Raw genomic sequence first — 23,715 nt, 5'->3', positions numbered from 1 at the left:
ACTATAGCAATGTAGTGCTGTCAGTCTGTATCATTAAGCTCCGACGTTAATGGTTCTCCTATCTGTACTGGAGAAATTAAGAAAATGCAAATACATTTATTATTGTTAGGCTATAGACATTATCTTGCAAATTCTATCCAGCCAAAGTCACCAGCTGTTTCTATATTCTGCAATAATATTAGGAAATTTGTCTGATGCATTTTTGTTATTTACAATTCAAAAGAGAGATCACGCTCATGCAGAGGAGTGCACAACGTTAAAGCCCTGATGACAGAGAAAAAGAACTAAACATTCAAATGACTGCTTATACTCTAGGCCTGTGGCTGTGATATAAAGCCAATTTTATTTTTAATTTCGATTTTGGTTCCCAAGGACCATAAAAAAGAAAATATGAGGTAAAACTATTAAAAACTATCCGCGTTTCTTCTAGCACAACTTCTTTCCCTTCACAGCAGCGCACATTCGTTCCTCCCTAAAACCCAAATGTAACATCAGAATCAGCACAATCGGTTATTGTTGTAAAATGCAGTCTTTACTGTTGCTTAATTGCAGAACGTGTTTGATAGCACGTTGAAAGCACAGTAATCCTTGTGAGAGATTCTGTTCCCCAGGCTGAATTGTGTGCACGCTCCAAAACGGACAAGCAAATTACACTTCGGCATCAGGCAAATCCAAACGATCAAATAAACACAAAATTGCCAGCTTGAAGAGTATTCACTTAAACAGGGTTTAAGTCTTGGAACAGATGGGAGAAAATCTGATGTGTGCAAATATACTGTATATGCAGTCACCTTTTGACAATTGGGCCAACAACAAAATGCAGAGAGAAAAATCACTCAATGCTCTTAATCTGAATAACACCTTTAATAAGCATTAATCTATCAAATTATACAGTGAAAACTATGCAGTGTTATTTTACTATTGGTTATTTTATTAGATTTCTTTAGAAGGCTATATTACTTACCTGAACAGTAATGTTAGTAGACCTCCATGAAAAAATTAAAGTACAATTTATTTAATTTGTATTTTTGCTTTATTGTATTTGTCAGTTTGTTTTACTTTGTTTCCTTGTTTATGTTCTTACTGTATCTAATGAATATAAAACTTAAAATGTCTGCACACTGGCGCATTTACAAATTGATGTTTTATATTCATATCAATGACATATATTTTACATTGTGTGTACTGTGTATATTTATGTATATATAAATACACACCCATGCATGTATATATTTAAGAAAAAGATGTTACGTTTATATATTAAATATAAACTATATAAATACATAAAAGTAAATATTTTCAAAATATATACTGTATGTGTGTGTATTTATATATATACATAATAAATATACACAGTACACACAGATATATTATATAAATAAAAACGTTTATTTTGGATGCGATTAATGGTGATTTTGACAGCACTAATATATATATATATAAAAAACAAAAAGTACTGATAAGAATACCATTAAAGTACCGGATCGATAAGCAGTATCGGTAAGAGTAGTAATACCGTTAAAAACTTAATGATACCCATCCCTAGGTATATGTGAATTTGACTCCAGTGACTTGCAGAATAATTAAACAAAAATAAACAAATAAATAAAATTAAGGAATATTATGGGAAAAGCAGCTGAAAAGAGTTTTATGATCTAAATACTGTCACTTACTTTCCTACTAATGGCAATTAGCAAACACTCTGCAGCTTCCAACTGAAGCTCAGGTTCGCTCAGCAACAGGCAGAAGATCTCCAAAAGATGGCAGTTATCATTGGTGATGTGGACCAGAGCAACCCAATCAATGTAGCCAGCTAGAGTATTGAGAGTGGCTACACCAACTCGCCAGTGAGCTTTTGCCTGGAGGAAAAGAAAAAGGAAATTTAATCTGGCAAATAATATTAGGCAGAGCAGAATAAGAAAATGTACCAAAAAAAAAAAAAAAAAAAAAATTATATATATAAAAATATATATATAATATATATATATATATATATATATATATATATATATATATATATATATAAAAAATTATATATATATATAGGCCAAAGCATAACAGCCTTTGATACTTTTTAGCATTGTAACATATCCTAAAATATATTGAAAACCTTTTAATAACTCTCAGCTATTATGGTCTAAATGATGATGATAAGAGCCATATTTGGTGTATATCTGATGAGCACAAGTAATATGGGAAATTCGTTATGGTTGTATTGGCATAGGCACCAAAAGCCAAGTTACTGCCCTAAGCACTTACTTTCAAACTTTTGTCATGTGAATGTTACAAATTAAAGAGGCTATATTTAAGAATTTTTCATATATTTATATATTTAAAAAAATATGAAAGTCTATAAACTGATTTTTATGTGAAGGCCGTGACAAGAATGTTGCCAAATAGATTTGCACTCCCAAGAATGACGCATCAAAATAAATGTTTATATAATGTTCAGGATAATGGCATAATGTGTCATGCAAAGAAAGTGTAATAATTTAAACTGTAGTCTCACATAGGCACATCTATATAGTCTTTAGCAGGGGTCACCAAACTTGATCCTGGAGGGCCGGTGTCCTGCAGAGTTTAGCTCCAACTTGCCTCAACATACCTGTCTGGAAGTTTACCCATTAAGACCTTGATTAGCTGGTTCAGGTGTTTAATTAGGGTTGAAGCTAAACTCTGCAGGACACCAGCCCTCCAGGGCCCCTGGGCCTGCATTCTTAAAGATTCTAAGAATCCTCTCAGAGAGCTCCTAAGCTTAGCTTAAAAAAATTTCTATGTAGGAGTCTTAGCTTAAAAGCAATTCAGGACCAATCTGAGAGCAACTCTGAGCGAGGAAAAGGCAAAAACTTTCATCTTAGTGAGGAGGCGGGGCTTTTTTATAAGCCTTCACTTTGAAATTACAGGCGTAATTTTTCCTGTTTTACCATATTCCCTCCCTTACACATACATTACACTATATATATATATATATATATATATATATATAATATATATATATATATATATATATATATAATATATATATATATATATAATATATATTTTATATACACAGTGGGTACGGAAAGTAGTTAATGGAGTGATTACTTTCATTTCTGGCGCCATGCCATTTTTAAACTGTGTCAGAGATGTTAGCGTGTCTCTAATGATATCGGACACAAACACGACCACGCCACGATCTAATGTGTAATGTCTTAACTCACTGTCATGCATTGTGTGCAAATATGCATTTCTTCTTCCTCTTCATGTTTCGTTGATTTTCTCCACTGCTAAAGAAACTCTTAAGCCTCTTAAAAGTCCTCGTCAGTCCTCCTAACAATGTTGCACCTTTAGAGCTCTTTTAAGGGTTAAGATGCTTTCTGAATTACTCTTTTTCTTTACTAGGATCTTTTCTTTAATTTTAAGAGGAAGCTTAAGTGCTGGGCAACAATTACATTTTTTTTATTGCAATAAATTGCATGATCTTCTGCAAATAATCGCATTATGCACAAAATTAAATAATTAATTCAAAAGTAGTGTATTGTGCACTTTTTTCATGTAAAAGTACTGCTATATGAACAAAAGTGCAATACCATTTGGTTTGTAAACACTTTAATCAAATAAGGTGCTTTTTTACAGCAGTATTCCTTTTACATAGAAACAGTTAAAATATTTCTTGTAAATCTCAACTTTTAGCATTAATGTAATCAAATTAAATATAAAAACCAAAGCTATTTGCCACTGCCAGGGCATTAACATTTTTATAGAAAATATTTTATAGTTTGACATAGAAAGACAAGTCATGCTCAGATTCCAGAGCCTCGATCATAACATTGTAACAGGCGCCTTTAGAGTAGAGACCTGCATCGCGGGACCCAACGCAACAGATTGCGGCACAGGACAACACTTTATGGGTGAGTGCGGGAGCAGGGGAGTAGAGACTTGTGTGTGCGGGATAAGGGTGTATCACACTAGGCAATCTTAACCGTGCCCGAGTGCATCTGACCCTCAAAGCCCGGTTCGTTTGACTAGTGTCATCACTCCGTGCCGCGGTTCGTTTAGCCATCCGTGGCTCAGTTGGAAGAGGTGGGCCAGAGTGTGGCCCAGTTGGGCTCGGTATGCATGTAGTGTTGGAGCATGGAACTTCTGATACGTGCCGCATGATTGCGTGAACATTTCTGAGTGGCAAAAGTGAGAAAAAAGTATTCTCGTAGCTTCGCAAAATTGAAGTTGAGCCACTAATGTCACGTGGACTGTTTTACAGATGTCCTTACTCTGTTTCTGTGTCTGGAAACATTTCAGTTGTGCTGCTGTCCAAGCAGGGTCAAAAATATTTTAATTTGTGTTTTGAAGATGAACGGAGGTCTTACGGGTTCGGAGTAAATGAGGGGAGTAAATAATGACAGAATTTTCATGTTTGGGTGGACTATATCTTTAAGTAAACTATAAATGAATGAATGATTGTTACAAACGTGCGTATCATATACACTAAACAGGGAAGCTCAAACATGTGTGATAAGCTAGAACAGACCTCACTGGTTTTTGTGCATCATGCACGCACATTTCTTCTTCTTTTGGTTTTAATGGTGGCTGAACACCAATGTTGGGCAAGTTACTCTGGAAAGGTAATTAAATTATGGATTACTCCTTTTAAAAGTAATCAAGTTACTTTTCTGATTACTTTATTTCAAAAGTAATTATTTACATTACTAGTTACGTTACTTTTTTCTGTACATCCATGAAATTTACATGAAATAGTAAGTTGTGTCACCTACCCACAACATGCCAGCATAAACGCTCCCGATAAATATTTGTTATTAAATCATCAACATTCACAAACCACTTTTGTTTTTAAATACATGCAAGCATAGGCTGCTGCGTACATGGTTTGGCACGGCAGAATGCGCTCCCTTTATCTTAGTTCATCGCAGTCTCACAAAGCTCTGTTATAACACAATGAATAGGACTATATGCATAAAGAATCTTTCATAATATGTACAAATTGTGTTATAATAAAAGGATTCATTGGCATGCAAATTTTAGCACTGCGCAGGAACATTTTGCATTTTGAATGGTAAATGGATTCTAACACCTCTGATTGTTATTTTACATTAGTTCTTGTTGCTTTTGTGCAATAGATGAATAACAATTTATTTGTTTTTAAATATTTTATGTTTATATATTTCTGTTTTTTTTAATCATTTGCCGCACACACACAAGTCTCTAACAGCCTTTACTCGCCCATCATTTCTTTACCCGCACCGCACTCTTTTGCGTTGGGTCCTGCGGGAGCATTTTGACTTTATTCACGAAACATTTCGACTTTATTCTCAAAACATTTCGACTTTAATATCGTAATCTTAGATTTTTACTTTTTTTTTAACTTGCCACTAAAACGCTGTTGTAACACTGCAGGCAAATGTGGCCAAAATCTGATCTTTTTGCTCACGTGACTCAGATCTGTTTTTGTTATGACAGTGTGAACAGCACAAACCACATGGAATCTGATATTTTCAATTCTGATTTGTGCCACTTCCATATGTGCTACTACATCCAATCCATGTCAGATGTATTGCAATGTGACCGCAGTGTGAACGGTCATGTTGGATTTCATGCAGCTTTTACATCACTCTAGATCGACATCCGTCATAATTCCGCGCTGAAGGGAGACGATTAAAAGATTTTACATACCCAAAGTTATCAAGACAAAAGGTAGCTTATCAGTGTTAAGTGTCATGTGTCAGAACTCATGTGTATTACAGTGACATCTCTACAAGTAGCCTACATAAGGGCTCGTATCATAAATGATTCAAAACTCTGCTTTCTTTAGTCACATCCTTGTTTTTATTTTTTCATATTGCCTGTACATAATTTTGCTGGCTTCTGCGGCAGATCACACTATAAATAAACCCATAATCACTTACTTTATACCCTCCATGTTTACTTTCGTATGACGGCGCTCTGCACAAGTGCTGCCAAAATCCACAATCCGCGGGATGTTAACGCAACCCCACTAAAGTGATGTTTACCTCCCTGAACATGATTGGACTAGTTTTGGACTAGTAATGAGAAAGAATTAGGCAGGTTTTGTTGTAAAAATCTGGAAACCCTGTTCGTGTCGTTCTTTTGCATACGTGGGTCAGTTCAGAACCATGATCTGGGTCCCGTTCTTCGTATGTCGCTAACTCAGTTAGCTCGATTTGTTTGTTGATAATTTGGCATGATCTTGGATAGTTTGGTTCTTCGAAGCTCATCCTGGATTTGCTGTCATAGCAACAGGTCAGTAAGCTTAAACCTGCTCGAGAATATCTCAAAAATCTCCCCTACAACACATACTTCATTACAACAACATCATACTAATGACACATACAAAAAAATTAAAAAAAAAAAAAATAAAAAAAAAAATGTAAAGATGATATAATAATGTTATGTAGTCTTTAACACAGCCAGTTTTACTCACTGAAAGATTTATTCATCATAAAATAATTACTTCATAATAGTATTAGAGTCTTACACACATGCCATACAGATAATGTAGTCATGCATTAATTCAAGTGATGACAGCTATTATGGGAGTGGCTTGATGGAGCACAGGAGATGCAGATAACATGAGCTTGACCCTTAAAAAACTTTAATTAATGCTGTCATGTAAGAAATCTGTTCAAATGTAAAATTAAATGAATTGCTAATTACTAATAAAAATGTAAAGTCTGTACAAATATTAGAAATCGTGAACATAAATAATTGGGAATCATGTAAATTAAAATAAAAACAGTGCACATATTAATTTAAAATAACCCAATAAATTAATTAAATCATTCTTACTGTTTGGGATTTAAGACAAGTCTGGGGCGGTCCTAAATTTAAGAAGTTATTTACAAAGATTTTTACGAATATTCTTTTCAAGAATTTGAATTCTTTGGTTTGGTCTTAAGAACAATCTTAAGAAAAAAGATAAGAATATTCTTAAGATGAATTTTTGGGAATACAAAATACTCTTTTTTCTAAAGTTCAAAAAGAAGAAAATAGTTAAGAAGAAATTTCTTTTTAAGAATGTTTCTTGAATCCAGCCCCCTGCACTCTAAAAATAATTCAGTGGATCTGTTGCCACTACATAATTTAATGTATTACTGCAAGTTAAAAAATTCCAATTTATTGATTTAATTAAAATTTTAAGTGTTAAAATTTTTTAATGAGTTGTCCTGACATCTTAATGTTGATAATTACATCAACATAATACTGTGTGTAACTTCAACTTAAATATCTGTGTTAGTTTGTTTAAAAAATTATTAAAGTTGTACTAACTCAATTTAATTAGCTCCATAACTTTTTTCAAGTTCACGTTTCAGGTTCCCAGCATGCTTTGCATGTGACTAAATAATGAGCAGTAATGTAGAAATAAACTCATATTTTATGCATTTCTATTCAAGATCAGAACAGGAGAAGATTTATTAATGTTCAGTGTTCAGTTCTTTTAGTATTTAAAAGTGTTTCTGTTATGTTGGTGGTTTTTATGAGATTGTGCTGAAGAGTAGAGTGTTTGCTTAGGTTGAAAACAGACTCACTGGGCATTGTCTTGTATGTTGTTTCAATCAGAAGGCATTTGATTGAAAGTGCTAAAGAAAATTGGTGTCCTTGCAGCATTAAGTATTGTTTCATCATCAAAAAAAAAAAAAAAAAAAATTGAGTTGTGTCTGTAACTAGTGTCCATGATTTTATCAAATTTAAATCAATGTGAAAAAAGCAACTTAGAACAACTTAGTTAGAACAATATATATATATATATATATATATATATATATATATATTATATATATATATATATATAATATATATATATACACACAAATATACAACAAATATAATTATATATATATATATATATATATATATATATATATATATAATATATATATATATAGATATATATATATATATATATATATATATATATATATATATATATATATATATATGATGAAAACTGTTGCGTTAATTATTATTATTTTGCATCCAAACAATATTTTTTAGAGTGTGAAATATAAATTCTCACAGAATGTAGCCTATTCGTAACCAGTATATTGAACCATCTCTTTATTTTTTTCTAAATCCCAAACAGAGTCCAGATATCAGAAAAGTATCCATCTATGAACATGTTTTATAGGCTATTTTAGATTTGGGAAATACACATGCGTTACGGACGTGACAAAAAAGACCAGAGTTTTTGGGAGACAATATATTTTGTAGACTTTCTGTGATTTACAATGCACAAACCAGAAGCAAAAATATCTGCAGAATGGGGAAGGGTTGGCCATTCTCAAAACATAAAATATAAATTTTATTTAAATTTAATTTTTTTTTGTTTCAGAGGAAAAATCAATGTTAAGGCATCTCTCCATTATGGATATCTAAAGGGTATTTAATAGGTCTGCACCCCACGTAAGATTTTTCTAGTTAATAGTTGTCATTCATTTAAGTCATTATTCAACTAATTGCATGTTTATATTAAATTAACATCTGTAAACCATAATGAGCCTTAATATATTCCACGCTCAAGCACATGCATTAAGTTTGCCACAAAGCAAAGGCAGAAGTAGCCTAATAATTGTGAAAAAGGAGACATTTTAATTATTTATTAATAAACTAATGTTTTCTTGTCGGCTGCAAGATGAAATTCCCAGTGGTGACTCATCTCCACAGTATACTGTACGCGCCTTTAATGAGAAATGCAACCTTCACAGATTACATAATGCTTTAGTTTTTAATTGGTTCGTTTAAATGTAGACATTTCAAGCTTTCTGTAGATATATTACTCTTGTATGTGAGACACCCCAATTTTAAGATATTTCATTATCAAGAAAACATTTAAGTGATCGAGAGGGCACCTCCCTGTTATGAACCACGCATTAATAATTTTCACACAAACCATTGAATATGAATAATAATAGAGCACATTTATTTTAGGTTACAGTATGGGATCCGCATTAAAAAATAATCTATAAGTCTATAACCGAGACAGATGCAGTTATAACCTGCAAAATGAAGGCTATTTGACGTTTTAAAATGATCTAACGGCCGATGTCTCTCCAATTCGTTGATCATTAGTTCTTCTTGATCATGATTAAACGGATGCATGACTCTTATAAACTTATTTTAATAAATCTCTTTTGCATTAAATAATAAAGATATGAAGCAGGTTAAGTTAAATATTATTGTACAAATAATTATAAAATGCTATAGACTGCGAAAAAGATGGCAGTCTCACATTTTGCATATGCATTAAAGATAATAATTTTTACATGCAATTATCCAAAATAAAACCAAACAAGATTTGTAATGAAGATAAAATATGTAGACAATTAAGAATAAATGCTTGCGCGTCGCACTCAGCATCATGCGTGCCGCTCAAATCTTGCACTCTGATATTTTAAGGAATATGATACACACCTGCATTTAAATGCGGCTGCATTTTTTTTTTCACTTTACTTAAATTGTATGAAAGCAAGTAAAGAAGGCTCCCTTTAAAATCATTGAAATTGTCAATTAATGAAGCTCTTTTTTACATTGTGTGCAATTTTGTTGATTATAATGAGAGAACTTGAGTTTAAATGTGAGGACGTTTTATTAATCCATCCATTCTTTAGAGTTTCAATGATTTAGCTAAATCGTGCAGGTTTAATTTATTCATTTCTTATTTTAATTAGGCCTAAATAATGGGAGCGAAATTATACAGTGCCTCACGTTTTACTAAAATAAAGGAAATAATTTATAAATTTCTTAGTGTACAGACAGATATCTTTTTTCCAAGAAGTTATCTTTCAAAATAAAGGACAGGTAATGTGTCAAACATAGGCCTAATATGTGAGAATATTGACATTTTGCATATAAATCCATGTAGCCTACCTCACTAACATAGGCTACCACTTCTTTAGGATAATGTAACACAATTCATATTATATAAATAATACTGCACACCTATTAAATGTTTCAAATCGAAAATATGGTGTAATACTGTGTAGCTTAGAGAAAATATAAGCACAGGCTCATAGGCTTAACATTTATCCTGTTTGAATTTGTTCTAAGAAACGCGCATAACTTCATAAGTACTAAACTTTCATCTGTGAATTTTAAATATTTTAACTACAGTGTTTTTCTTTCATTTTCCTTGACTCCAGCAGTCAAATGTAACACATCGGCTAGGCAAAGCTGATGGCTATTTGCGAAAATGTGCTTTGATGCGCTTGTATGATAACTTGTGGTTAAAGCACCACTCAGCGGTCAAAAGCTGCAAATGCATTTTGCAGACGCGGCACTCACAGTGGCAAAAAGCTCATTCTGGTTGGCCACCTACTGTACAGTATAAAAAAAAAAAAAAAATGGGACCTGAGAAAAAAATCGGAATTGAGCACTAGGGCTTGCAGTGTGAATGTAACTTAAGTAATAAAATATATTAATATTCACTTTAGTCTTCACCATAGCACCAAATAATTAATACTTAAGCTATTTATTTTCAAACTTAAACTTTTTTTCTTTTAATCTTACCTAAAACATGGCCTATCTATACTTATCTTGAAACACTTGTTTACTTTATATTTGAGTATTTTTAAGTCTTTCTTTAGTAAAAAACCTTTAATAAAGTTATTTATCCTGTTAAGAGGACAACACTTTTTTTTTTACTTAATTATATAGGCTATTGTGTTAAAAACCATATACTGTGACAAAAGCGTCAATGTAAATTTGATACCATCAAATACCTAATTTACATACAATTTAATAGGACTATAAATAATTACATAATTAGCTTATTAAAATAGAGTCTGAAGCAAAATTATTTAAAAACCTTGTGTACTTTATGTATTCTGATAAATTAAACAAGTGTGTTTGTAAATGTCTCCTGCCTCCAATGCCCATGGACATTACACTTGACATAAAAAATAAATAAATAAATAAATAAATAAATGAACACCATATACACACGTGTTGTTTCACATGTTTTACATTAACACACACAACTACTATATTCTCTTATTCTCACATCCTAGACTGTAAGCTTTTGCGCTGGCTGTATGTTCAGGAATGTACAATTTAAGTTTCAACTGTAAACATCTGCACACCCGCACTTTATGTATTCTGCACAAATGTAGAGTTAATGTTTGTTTATTTTGTATTTTATATTTTTATCTTCCTGATTTTTTTTCCTGCTTTTATTGTATAGCCTTTACTTGTCTTATTTTAAAATTGTTTATCTCATTGTTCTATTTTTAATTCTTGTTTTTCTTTTGTCTTTGTCAAGCACCAATTTACCAAGACAAATTCCTTGTACATGTATACATACAGTATTTGGCAATAAACGTGATTCTGATTCTTTTTCAACTTAGGAGACCAAAGCTGTAAACCTAGAGGAAACACTGCATGGGATAAAAATAAAGATAATTGCATCAGAATTTTGAGATATAAACTCAATTGTAATGAAAAGACAGAACTGTGGGGAAAATCTCACATCAACCTTTTTTTTCCCCAGTGGTGGAAACAAGTCAGAAGTGTGAAATGTACACAGAACTCATTGTTCAAAATTGTGAGATGACTCAAAATTCTGAAAAGCCTAAATACTGTAGGTGTCCATGAACTTCACTCACCTTCAATTCCTGACCAGCAATGCAGTTCTAGAAAACAACAATAAATCCATTCAGTCAATTTATAGGACCATGACAGTATTCTGTTGCATGCACCAAACTTTAAAAAATAAATATACCAAAAAAAAAAAAATTGTTTTGTCATTTATTCATGATTATCTCAAGAACTAACCATCTTCTTGTACTCATTCACATGGAGCTGCAGTATGCCAAGCAGGAAGGTGAAGATACTGTCCATATTCTGTGTAAGGGTGTGTTGGATATCTCGCCGTCTTTGTGTGGGTAATGTCTGAAATGTGATCACATCCTCAGCTAACCGCAGTAGGACAAGCATTACAAGTTCCGTCTGAGCGTCCTGAAGAAAATAAGAATGTGACTGTTAATTTATATAGACAATATTTGTGATTATTATTTGCTAAAGTTACTATTTGCTAAAATTGCATGCAAAAGGGTCATTAAGCAGCAGATCAACAAAATGTCCACACTCTGACTCCTGAAGATGCCTGCAGAGCTTAGTTAAAACTAGTTGTGTGCAATATTGAAAAAATCAATAATGATAACTGGACAAGGTCATAACAAGGTCTTGTGCTGGAACATTGGCTGGCTGTTGTGTTTAGCTGACTCCCAACACTTTTCATATTCAATTCTGTGTGGTGGTCAGTTCATAGCAGTGAGAGAAATAAACCTTTTCATTAAGGGGCGATATTTATATTTGAATTTTAACCTTCACAAGGGCAACTGCTTAGTTGTACGCATCATCTTTTGTCAAATTTATTATTACTAAAATTCTAATAAACTAACATGACACTTCAGGGGGCTGCAAAATCAATCCAACAGCTTATTTTTGTTCAATGTGTTTAGGATAAAATGAAAGCTTCTTGAGGTTAATGAGAATATTATATAAATTGTGCCAAATCTTTGCTACTCCTCATAATGCCTGATTCAACAAGTAGATTAAAGTCATTCAATACATTTACATTACCGAATGTGAATACACACTTCAAATATTTCTAGTGAACGCAATGACTGATAATACTTTTATAAAACAAAGAAGAAAAAAAAAACTATTACAAAAATAGACAAAGATTTAATTGTTAAACAGGAAACTATTTATAACATTTAAAGTTTAATTATAACTGATGACATACTAATTCAGTCACAATAAATAACATTAAAGAGGTGTGTGAACTTGCAAGTACGATGTCAGACACTGTAATATACTCTGGTCCCCTCCCTGCTTACCGTGGTGATGAGATACACAGCAGACTGTCATCACTTAATGGCTGGATGTCTAAGTGGTGCCAGCAGAATAACATAGGTTTTATAGACAATTGGACGAGTTTTTGGAGCAGACCTGACCTGTTGAAAAGAGATGATCTTCATCCCTCCTGGGGTAGTGCCGCTCTTCTATCTAGATATATGGCACATAATCTTTGAGTTTACACTTGACTAACTGGGGACCAGGTCAGGAAGGAGACAGACTGGCTAAACTGACCGTCTGCTAGCTGCCTCACGCACATAGAGACTCTTTCACCTATATATAACACTATAGAGACTGTGTCTGTTCCCCAAATTAGAAAATTAAAAAAAAAACCATACAAACCAATTTAAGAGTAACAATTTAATTGATGTTCAGCAAATACAAAACAAATGTAATACAGATAAACAAATGATAAAGCTTGGCTTATTGAATATCAGGTCCCTTTCTACGAAATCACTTTTTGTAAATAATATGATCACTGATCATAACATAGATGTGCTCTGTTTGACAGAAACCTGGCTAAAACGAGATGATTACATTATTTTAAATGAGTCTACCACCAAGATATTTTTTTTTAACATGAGCCGCATCCAAAAGGTAAAGGGGAAGGTGTTGCTACAATTTATAATATTTTCAGTATTTCTCAGAGGGCAGGCTTCAGATTGAAGAAATGGTGCTTCATATAACATTATCCAGAGAAACAAGTGTTAGAATGATAAATCCCCTGTGATGTTTGTACTGGCTACTGTATACAGCCAGCAGGGCACCATAACAGAATTGATTTGAAGAATTGCTCTTTTCTATCCGAGTTAGTGCTGGCTAGGGGTGTGACGGTAACCATAAAACCGCGATAACAGCTGAACACCGTCATTAGAACTCTATAACCGCCAAAACCGTGTCATTAAAATATTTTTTACAAACATACAAAATTTTTTATCAAAAATTATTTTCATTTTTTAGATAGGATTATAAGGGATGCGCAATATATCGGGAGACATGGTTTTTACCACTTAATGAAGTTTTGTAAATAGTCAGAACATGATATTTACCACTTCATTAAATTTTGCTTTTGTAGAAAACCCTTCTTAAAAACAAATTTCGTTTTGTACAAATTTTATCTTAATTTTAATAAATGTTTCATCAACCAATTGCATGTATTTTTATAAATAAAAAGCAAATATAGCAGACAATGATAACCGTGACATGGAAGCGTCAGCGCACCGCGTTCACTTGCACTGCACTGTGAACTAGAGCGCATCTCATCGTAAATGAAACTCAGCGTAGGCCTATGCCTAATACATTAGCATTAAAATATCTTTGCTGCATCCTTTCTAGAACAGACAAGGCTTTTTTTTCGCGGCTCGCATCAGCAAAGCATTGGACATCGTCCATAGACCGCAAAACAATCAGCGGATGGGGGGGGGGGGCGGGCGGGTGCGGCTTTGACAATTTGCTCAAAAAAACGTTGGCGCGGATGATGAGTTTTGTTGATGTGGTTGCGGATGAAATAATAACCCCATATGCGTATCTCTATCGATAACAACATTTAAAACTACACAAATATTATTAAATTTTTTTAATTTAGGCGATTAATTGCCCATAGTTGACATAGGACTGAGGTGGCCGGATCCAATAAAAAATGTTCACGGATCCAAACGTCGGCTAGGGACGCGAACAGTGTTCCGGGCTATTCCAAAGAGGGTTGGGTGACGGAACACCGGCTTCGTGAAGAAAGGGTAAAACGATGGATCTCGTTGCGAAAAAAAAATGTTACATCGCCTATAAATATGGGCACATTTCGGGTTTTAACCAGATGGCAACGGAAAAACAAGAAAATCTTGATCGAGCCTGTGTGCAGAATATGTGGAAAAACTGTATTTGTTACAAGTAGCCTACTGGTTTTAAAAGGTTTTGTTTACTGTGTGTGATTTATTTAAAACAAAGCACGTTCATTGCCAAAGATTCGTTTTTTTTTTTTTTTTGTTAAGGATTTGTTCACTGTGTGATTTCATTTAATGGAAAGCACATTCACTGCTAGTTGTCTTGCCTGTTAATTTTTAAACAAACGTAGAGCAAGTAGCTAAATCAGTATCTGCTCGCTTATTCAAAACTAATACATTTTGAACTCTACTGGGGTTAGACAAAATCACGTGTCAGGACCTACCCATTGTCAAAATCATACTCTACATACTCTACCTAATACCGTCACATGGAATTGATGTTGATGGTGTTGAAATTATGCCAGCCAAGCGATGATCTCAAGCTCATTATCTAGCCTTTAGCAAATTTCATATAGCTAAAACTGTAAATTCTAATCCCTGTTACAAGTATGGTAGAACCATCACTTCTACCACAAAATAGCTCTGCTTTATAAGTAATCTTCCTGATTTATCTCAATTCCTCACCATATCCAATAGACTCAGAACAAGTTGATTATGTAACAGAAACGAGTGGACACTGCTCTCTTTTCTAGCATTTTTTTAGATTACGGTTGCTCCTTTTGCGCTTTTAAAGAAGATTAAGGAAAACCAGGCTGACATCGTGATATAATGAGCACACTCGCACCCTAAAGATGAACAGCGTACCGGAGAGCAGTTGGGGGTTTAACCTGCATTGCCGCTCAACCCGGCACCTCTAGTAGTGGTATTGAGACTCAAACCCACAACCTTAGGGTTAGGAGTCAAACTTTCTAACCATTAGGCCATGACTTCCCCAATCCCCAATAAGCAGAATAAATAAAATCCTGAACAGTCTAGAGAAAGTGAAGATCAGGGAACTTCCAGCAGTGCAGGTTGTATTTTCCCAAGCTGCTGGACAGAGAAGCAAAAAGCTTTTTTCTATAAAGGGCATCCATAGCTACAGAACCAGAAATGGCAAGCTTGGATGTGACAACATATGGTAGTGTAGGAAGTCTTGGACTACACCTTCATATGCAGGGATCAAGGTTGGCCAAATCATTTTTGGACTTTACAATATGCAGTAGTGGAGACACAAAGGGTGGCGCAATTTAAATACACTGTAGTGGAGTCACATAGGAGGTGCAACTGCCATCACTGCGGAGGAAAATCTGACTACATGGAGAAAGCCATGAACATAAGACTACAGATGAAATCATAAGAAAAGCAAAGGAAGGTTACTTAAAGTGCCCCTATTATGGATTTTAGAAAATTACATTTCATGCAGTGTTGTAACAGCTCCAAGTGAATGAAAATATCCTGCAAAGTTTTAAATCTGAAAGTGCACTGTGAGATATAAAGTTATTTGCTCTCAAAAGAAAGAGTCGACTTGAATCATTTAAAGGAATCATTTTCAAAACAAATGCCAAGCCGTTTCATGTTAACTTCAAACGTGAAACAGCATACTGCGGGCACGCAGACCTGGGAAAACTTGACCATCAGTATCGAGCTTCGCGATGGTCTGAATGAAAATGTTTAATTCATTCTTTGCCACTAGATGCCCAGCTTTTTGGAAGCAGTAAAATAGCACGGTTTCCCTGGTAATGGCTGTACACAAAGCAGAAACTGCACTCACTGCTGCTTAATCAGGCATTACAGGCATGATGAAAGGACCAATCACAGCAGATTAGGGTCATGTAAAGGAGGGGTTTGGGAAAATGAATCATGAGCAAATCGTTTGGGAGTTGTTGAGCAAAAAAAAAACGTAAAAAAATAAATGCATATTATAGAGACAGGGGTTCTCAACCTTTTTGCAAGCTGGGCCCCCCCCCAAAGCCTGGTTCATTGCAGTTGGGGCTCCAATGACATACCTGACATAGGTGAGGAGCTGTGCCTGCCAGCAATATCAGTGGATTCGTCCAGCTGCAGCGCATAGTAAGGAAAACTTTTTTTACAAAACTCTATCAGTTGCTCTCTGATATTATTGGACATGTCTACAATTCTCCTAGTGACTGTGTCATTGGACAGGGGTATTGCACCGAGTTTGGCTGCTGCACTATCGCCTATCATTATTCTGCACGTCTTGCGCTGCTGGCAAAATAAGAGTCTCGGCGATTGTATGAGGTTTACCCAGTTTACCGATTCTTTTGGCCACTACATACGATGCCTCTAAACACTGTTTAGACACAGTGCTGTGTACTGAAATGGTTGCCTGTTGCTGATGGAGGCCATCAAGCTTTCTTTTAAAATATTCAGCCGGTTTATTTTTAATGCCAGCATGCTTTGTTCGGAGGTGTCTTTTTTTAATTTGCAGGGCTTCATACTGTCGTTTGCCCAGCACCCGGCACACACGACACACTGAGGTCTCAGATCAGCCGTGACTGTAAACCCGAAACTGCAGGTATGCTTTCATCGTACCTTCGAAGCTTTTTTGCAGCTGGGGGTGCGTCGGTTGGCTTTTTGGTCCTCACAAGAAATTTCTCCATTTTTGTTATGTGTTTACAATAAAGTTTAGGCAATATGTAACTGTGTGTGTGGCTATGTTGAGAGACGTATCAGGGGCTAATTAGTCGGGACTTAGGCACGATCTTTAATTAAACGAACAAAATAATTATTTTGAAGACAATTCAGATTTTATTTTAATACTTAAAACGATTGAAGTCCTCGTCAGTGTGTGTGTTTGTTTGTGGTTTAGTCTTTAAAAAGACTGTTGGTGGGTAGTTTTAGCTAAGTGTAGCTACTGCCTAGCAGTTAAAAAAAATTACTGGCTAGGGCAGAGATTTGATCTAATCTTTAAAGAGAATGTTTGTGGGTTTAGTCTTTAAAAAGACTGTTGGGGTTTTGTAGTAAAGGCCTGTGTAAATCAAATTAATAACTTACTAGCGAGAGCTGGCACAAGCGAACTTGGCAAGAGACTAGACTATAGTGAATGGAGAGCTATGTCGTGAGTCAATTTAAATGCAGTGATTTATTTTTGTGTGAGAGTGAGGTGAACATTTACATTTACACCCCGCTCTGTAAGCCAGGGCGGGACTGCGGCGGCCATGCGCATGCGCGATTAATTTGCATCCTGGACGCGGAGGGGCGTGTGTGTCTCCTCTCTGCTCTTACTGCAGGCTGGGACTGCTGCGCGAGGCTACTGAGAGACTGACCGCCTGTGAGTGCTTTTGGACGAGAGAGGGGCTCATGGCTGCACCCGCTGCTCATTGAGCACAGTAGGCCTAACTGCAGAGTGATTTGTGCTTTTGAGTCTCCAAAAACACCAGTAAAAGATGCTGAATTTGTCACTTTTGACAAAAAAAAAAAAGTCGCCAGGAGGATGATTTGTTTGTGCTATAATCAGTGCTTGAAATGGGGGGAAAAGGTGGCGGTACTCTCTTTGCATTAGCAAATCATGACATTTTTACAGTGAAAAACAAAAACTTGGAGATATTGCTGTTACAACACATTTATTGTTATTTATTAACAACATAAATGTATTTAAACATGTTTGTGTGTGCGTGGCTGCGGTGCGTGCGTGTGAGCATTTCACAAAACTAAAGGAAAGCTTTAAACGGTAGCCTATATTCTGACTAGTTTATTCGTTCATATATATAAAAAACTAAATATGACCTCACGTTGTATACGTTTGAAGCCTCTGAAACTTCCGTTCGTCATAAAAATTAATTCGGATGGTTCAATTTTCTGCATTTTTCGGATCCGTAGCAACTATTTTGAGGGGTGTTTTTGACAATTGAGAGCCACCAAATGACGAATATGAAAAAACGAATACGACAGTTTCGGACTCAGTCAGGGTGAAAGGACCTTAAACTTTTGAGGCTTGCGCAGCTTCTCGAGGAGAAATCAAACAAATGAGCGCCGTTTTTTTTAAAGTCTATGAGCGCAGCACACCAAATAAAAACTAAATTGACATACTGCAGTTAAATTTCAAAATGTGGTGTTTTTATATTTATAACATTTGAATACAGTTCAGCAACATACATCACACGACCTGACGACCAAGAGAGCTGACAATTGGCCATCACTTAATTTACCATCACCTCGCGATTCAAAATGTGACACTGATATGACAGTTTCAACAAACAAGTTTATAATATAAGTCACTTACATTTTAGACGAAATAATGATGAAAGAATGTCTATTTTAGCAGTGAAAATAGATCCGATGAATCCAAACAAAGAATCACAAACATAGCGCATCTCACAGCAACACTCAATCGTGTTTTGAATGATTCAGTGTTCAGTTGAATGATTCATGCATGCCCAAACTGTTGTTGAGGACGCCCAAAACCCAAAATATAAACCTTTCATAACCCATAATAGGGGCACTTTAAAGTACAGGTGTTCAAAGACAGAATGCACATTTGGAACACAAACAAAATTTTCAGAACTGCATATGTGATTTCCAAAAACTGGCAGCCTTTTAGCTTAATGCAGGATTTAGCTGATCTCCGGGAGGCCAATGATTTTACTCTGGGAGGTGTGCTTCAGTCCAGAAAAGGCTGTGATATGTGAGTTTATCGGAGTATAAATTAGGGATGCACGATAAATATTGGCATGAATGCGCATCAATCAGTAAAGCCGATTCTGTAATCTGCTGTAAATCTCTACACGTGTGGAGGTGGTTTCAGGTGGAGCAGCATTTACAACACAGAGCTGTTGTTCACTGACAAGCTGCGCTAAACCACAATCATATTTTGCACACGTTTTGCGCAGCTTGTCAGTGAACATTTGAGTTTCTCAAATGCAATTAGACCTCTTTCACTTCAGATGGTGCATCAAACAAGTAAGGCCGTGGTATCTGGAGTCTCTACCCAGCTGAAACAACTTTACCCAGATCTTATTGTGTAGAACTGCTGTAACCACAGATAGGAACTTGCAGTTGGCGATACTTTCAAGGAGAACAGGGAAGACAACCACTTCCAAGTATTTATGTATATGTTGTATACCCTCTATCATGCATCTCCCAAAAATGAGTGAGAGCTACATCAAAATGGAGAAGAACTTGCGTTCATCTTTCTCACCACTGTAAGAGTAGAGAGAGGCTACATATAATTAGCTAGGCTATTTATATTTATTGCTTCACAGTGACAGGCCTCAGTAAAAAATTAGCAAGGTTGGTATTATAGCGATAAGTTATACAGTAAATTACAAATACCTGAAGCAGCTGGCATAACTTTTATCGCTGGTTGGCTAGTTTACGTGTCAGTTAGAGGTACAAGCCTCAGTAGGCGGTTCTTGTCAGGAGTAAATGACAATGTATTAGTAGATGCTAGTAAATGTGCAGAGAACAAATCTGCAGTTCTAGAAATTATTTTAATGTGCATGAAAACTCAGTGATGATGCCTACAGGGCATAGTAATAAAACAATATGGGCTTTACTGAAAACATTCGGGGCTTCAGCCCCTTTAGCCCACCCATGCTCTAGTCTAAGTAACAATCTTTTTTTTTTTTTTTTTTAAACAAAAGTAAATAAATGGTAAATAAAAGGTGGACTTACAGTGCATGTCTTTTTTTTTTTTTTTTTTTTTTTTTTTGAAAACTGGGCCTGTATTCACAAAACATCTTTAGGCTAAAAGTACCTCATGACTCACCGATTTAGGATTATCTTAAAAAATAATGAGTGTGTAAATCCTAAATTTAGGACCCCTACATTTTAGCTCTAAGAGTATTTCACAAAGCATTTTAGCTCTGAAACCAGCTCCCAAATTTGTGAGTTAGGGGTAGTCAAGAGGACTCCAAAGTCACTAAGACCAAGCGACAAACTATTCCTAAAATGGCTGAAACATTTGGTTTTAGAGGTTACCCCAACTCCAAATATTCCTTTGATTATATCCTTGTTTTCCTTAACCAGTAGGGCAAGTAACAGCTGTTCTTGCATCCAGTATGTTTGTTTTGTTGTTGTTTTTGTTTGCATGTATTACTATCAGCCATGATTATTCTACTCCATTAATTAAAAAGCTGTTTATATGCATATCCTCTAATTGTTTTTGAGAAGCATACATGTCAGAGGCTGACAATTAGCTGAACATATACTTGTTTAATTAGTGACACTTATCCTGCATTTTAAAATCTTTATTTTGAATGTGGGCACAAAATTACCTTATTTGAATACGGAAACATCATAATAACATAATATCATGCTCTACAATATTTCCATTAATCAATCTTTGCCGTTTTAAAATGAAAATGCACTAGTGTAAATGGGGAGTAAACAGGGAATACAGCTGAGATGTAGCCATCCAAAACATTCTACAGTTTTGGGCAGAATTACACAGGTAATTATTTCCCAGCAGAGATTCTCATGGGTTCTGTGGTTCTGTTTGTGCCACACATAATTCATTTTTGCTCCCAAGGCCCCCCATAAGGAAATATTCCAGGGCCCCCAAATTAGACTTATTGATCTCAGAAAAACATAAGAGTGATTCACAACAGCTTTTGCCATTGTAGTAAATTCACATTCATAGCGAACATATGAGAGTGGAGTAACATATCTAAAATCTAAGGAGGAGAATGGGGTTTCTCTTATGGTTCTTCATAGTACCATTTGACAAAGGTGCATACCACCTTTAAAGAGAGATGCTATTTAGCACTTAAGGCCTGTTCACACCGGGACGAATTTCGCATGCGCGATATTCGCCGACGTTTAACGCCTCGTGACTAAACAAAGGGCGCCAATGTGGCGTGTGCACACCGACGCGCAAAACAGCACGCGTAAAAGCGTAATTTTTTTTAAAAACGCCTCAGGCTCGTTTTTTTTTGGTTTGACGCCCCGCGTCAAAAACTATACGACCAATGAGAATGGCTCGCTTTTTGCACACGTGTCTGGAGCTTCTGAAGTTACAGTAAAAACACAACTTGGGGGCGCTCAAACACAAAACTGTCTTGCTGAGCACACATACGTAACGGCGAAGAAGATATACGCCAAGTAGCGTCTACACTGCCGGGAAGAAATAAGACGAAGAAGATGCAAGGCAAGATGAATGTAGAGTTGCTGGTCTCGTTGGTGTCGGAACGACAAAGAACTATATGACAAACGCGACAGCGATTACAAAAATCTTGATAAAAGAGAACTAGTATTTCTAGTATTTCTGTTTTACATTAAGCGCCATCTAATGTCAGGGAATGAATTTGCATGTTCACTCGGCTCATCGTCAGCGAAAATCGCTTGGGTGTGAACACAAAAAACGCGTTGAAAAACGCTGGCGAATAAACGCGCGCCGATATTTCGTCCCGGTGTGTACGGCCCTTTAAAGTGGTTGCCCTATGATTACAAGCCAATGAACCATGAACTAGAGTCCCCCCCTGTGAACTTTGGGTATTTCCACCTACTGGCAATGACCATACCAAACTTCATGCACATCAGAAAACCAGACCATACCCTGCTTATGAAGGCGATAAAGAGCCCTTTGACCAATCCCAAATAATACATAGCTTTTAAATTTTTAGCAGGTCTTGTTTGTCTTGTGTTGAAAGTGGTTTGAGAATTCAAAAAGAATTACATTTTTGCCAGCATGGTGTGATGATGAGCTGTGTGAAATTTGGTGGTGTGTGTTTTGGCCATCCATTTTTTTTTTTTTTTTTTTTTTTTTTTTTAATGTAATGAAAAACTAATTTTCAATAAAAATCGGTTTGTGTCTGCTTATTCCAGTCATCAGAGTTTGAGCCATTACAGAAAATGCATTTTTTGTATTTAATTTCTGGGTTAAAAAAATGAAAAATGAATGGGTGCAAAGTACACAGGCCTTTGGTGAAGATCAGACAAATGAGTTCAGGACAAGTGAACAAAAGCATGTTTTTTACCTAAATCACATAGCAGATGAAAAAAAATGGCTAGCTGTCAAAAATAAATACAACTGGATTCTATGAGGAACAAATAGAGAGAGGTGAGATTCAACGGCAAAATTCACAAAAACTGTAAGCATTTGTAAATTGTTATATGTCGTGACCACTAGGTGTCGCTGGACCAAAACCTCATAGCTTGCTTTAGGAACTGTTGCTGAAGCCCACATCAAGTTTCTTAATGGTATGCCAACGCTCTTGTAAAATACAGAAGTTAACACACAAAAACTCAAGATGCTGACATGAAAATCGGGTACCATTCCATTCGACTGTGTAATGTGGTTGCTTCAGAGAAACAAGACAAAGAGCAGGATCCAGATGAAGCAAACATCTTTGCAAACAAACAAGAATTTTTTTTGATGATTTTATAGAAAAACAAAACCCACAATCTCTTGTCTTACCTCTGAGCTTGCCAACAAGAGTTTTTGCACCAAGTACTAAGTCACGTTTTGCTTGGGGATCAAATACTTTTTTCACTCACTGAAATGCAAGTCAATTTCTAACTTTTATATAATGTGTTTTTTCTGGATTTTTTGGTTGGTATTCTGTCTCTATACGTTAAAATAAACCTACCATAAAAATTACAGACCTTTCATTTTTTTCAAAAGTGAGCAAACTTACAAAATCAGCAGGGGATCAAATAAATATTTTGCCTACTGTATAAGTTGTGTTCAGCAGTGTTAAGTACAATCACTCCGTGAAATGGGTGACTTGTCAGACTTTACAAAAAAATAAAAAATAAAAAAATAAAATCATGGAAGCCCATTTAGCAGAAACACCTGTAACCTAAACAGCCCAATTGTTTGATGTTTTCAGAGCAACAGTGTACACAAAGCATGGCAGGAATTCATCAGCAAAGAGGAAAAGTGATAGAAAACTGATGATCGTGCCTAGGGGTGCACAATTATTTGAATGCGACTGTCATGCGCATCTTATCTGTGATTAATAGTAAACTTCCATCACGTGCTTTCAGATCATTTACTACACAGAGCTGTAGTTCACGGACAAGCTAAGCAAAAACTGCATTCATAATTATAATAAGAACTCCTGTAAGTATTCCTGTGTTTATTAGTCATGTTGAATCAATGAAAGCAGTTAAATCCAAC

The 23,715-nt window shown here is 35.3% G+C and overlaps 1 protein-coding gene across 2 annotated transcripts in view; it reads right to left on the bottom strand.

The window, feature by feature from the left end:
- LOC109069047 (exportin-5-like) overlaps nucleotides 1–23,715 on the bottom strand; it is a 109,126-nt gene that overhangs the window by 66,519 nt on the left and 18,892 nt on the right. For both annotated transcript variants that reach the window (XM_042736308.1, XM_042736309.1), the window contains exons 2-4: nucleotides 11,785–11,967; nucleotides 11,616–11,642; nucleotides 1,674–1,859 (exon numbers count right to left, since the gene is read on the bottom strand). In XM_042736308.1, the coding sequence (XP_042592242.1) occupies nucleotides 1,674–1,859; nucleotides 11,616–11,642; nucleotides 11,785–11,967 (396 nt within the window). The remainder of the gene's footprint in view (nucleotides 1–1,673; nucleotides 1,860–11,615; nucleotides 11,643–11,784; nucleotides 11,968–23,715) is intronic.

Source organism: Cyprinus carpio, chromosome B13 (genome assembly GCF_018340385.1).
Source record: "Cyprinus carpio isolate SPL01 chromosome B13, ASM1834038v1, whole genome shotgun sequence".
NCBI lineage: Eukaryota > Metazoa > Chordata > Actinopteri > Cypriniformes > Cyprinidae > Cyprinus > Cyprinus carpio.
Note: the sequence above shows the minus strand (reverse complement) of the source record. Positions and strands in the feature narration are given on the sequence as shown.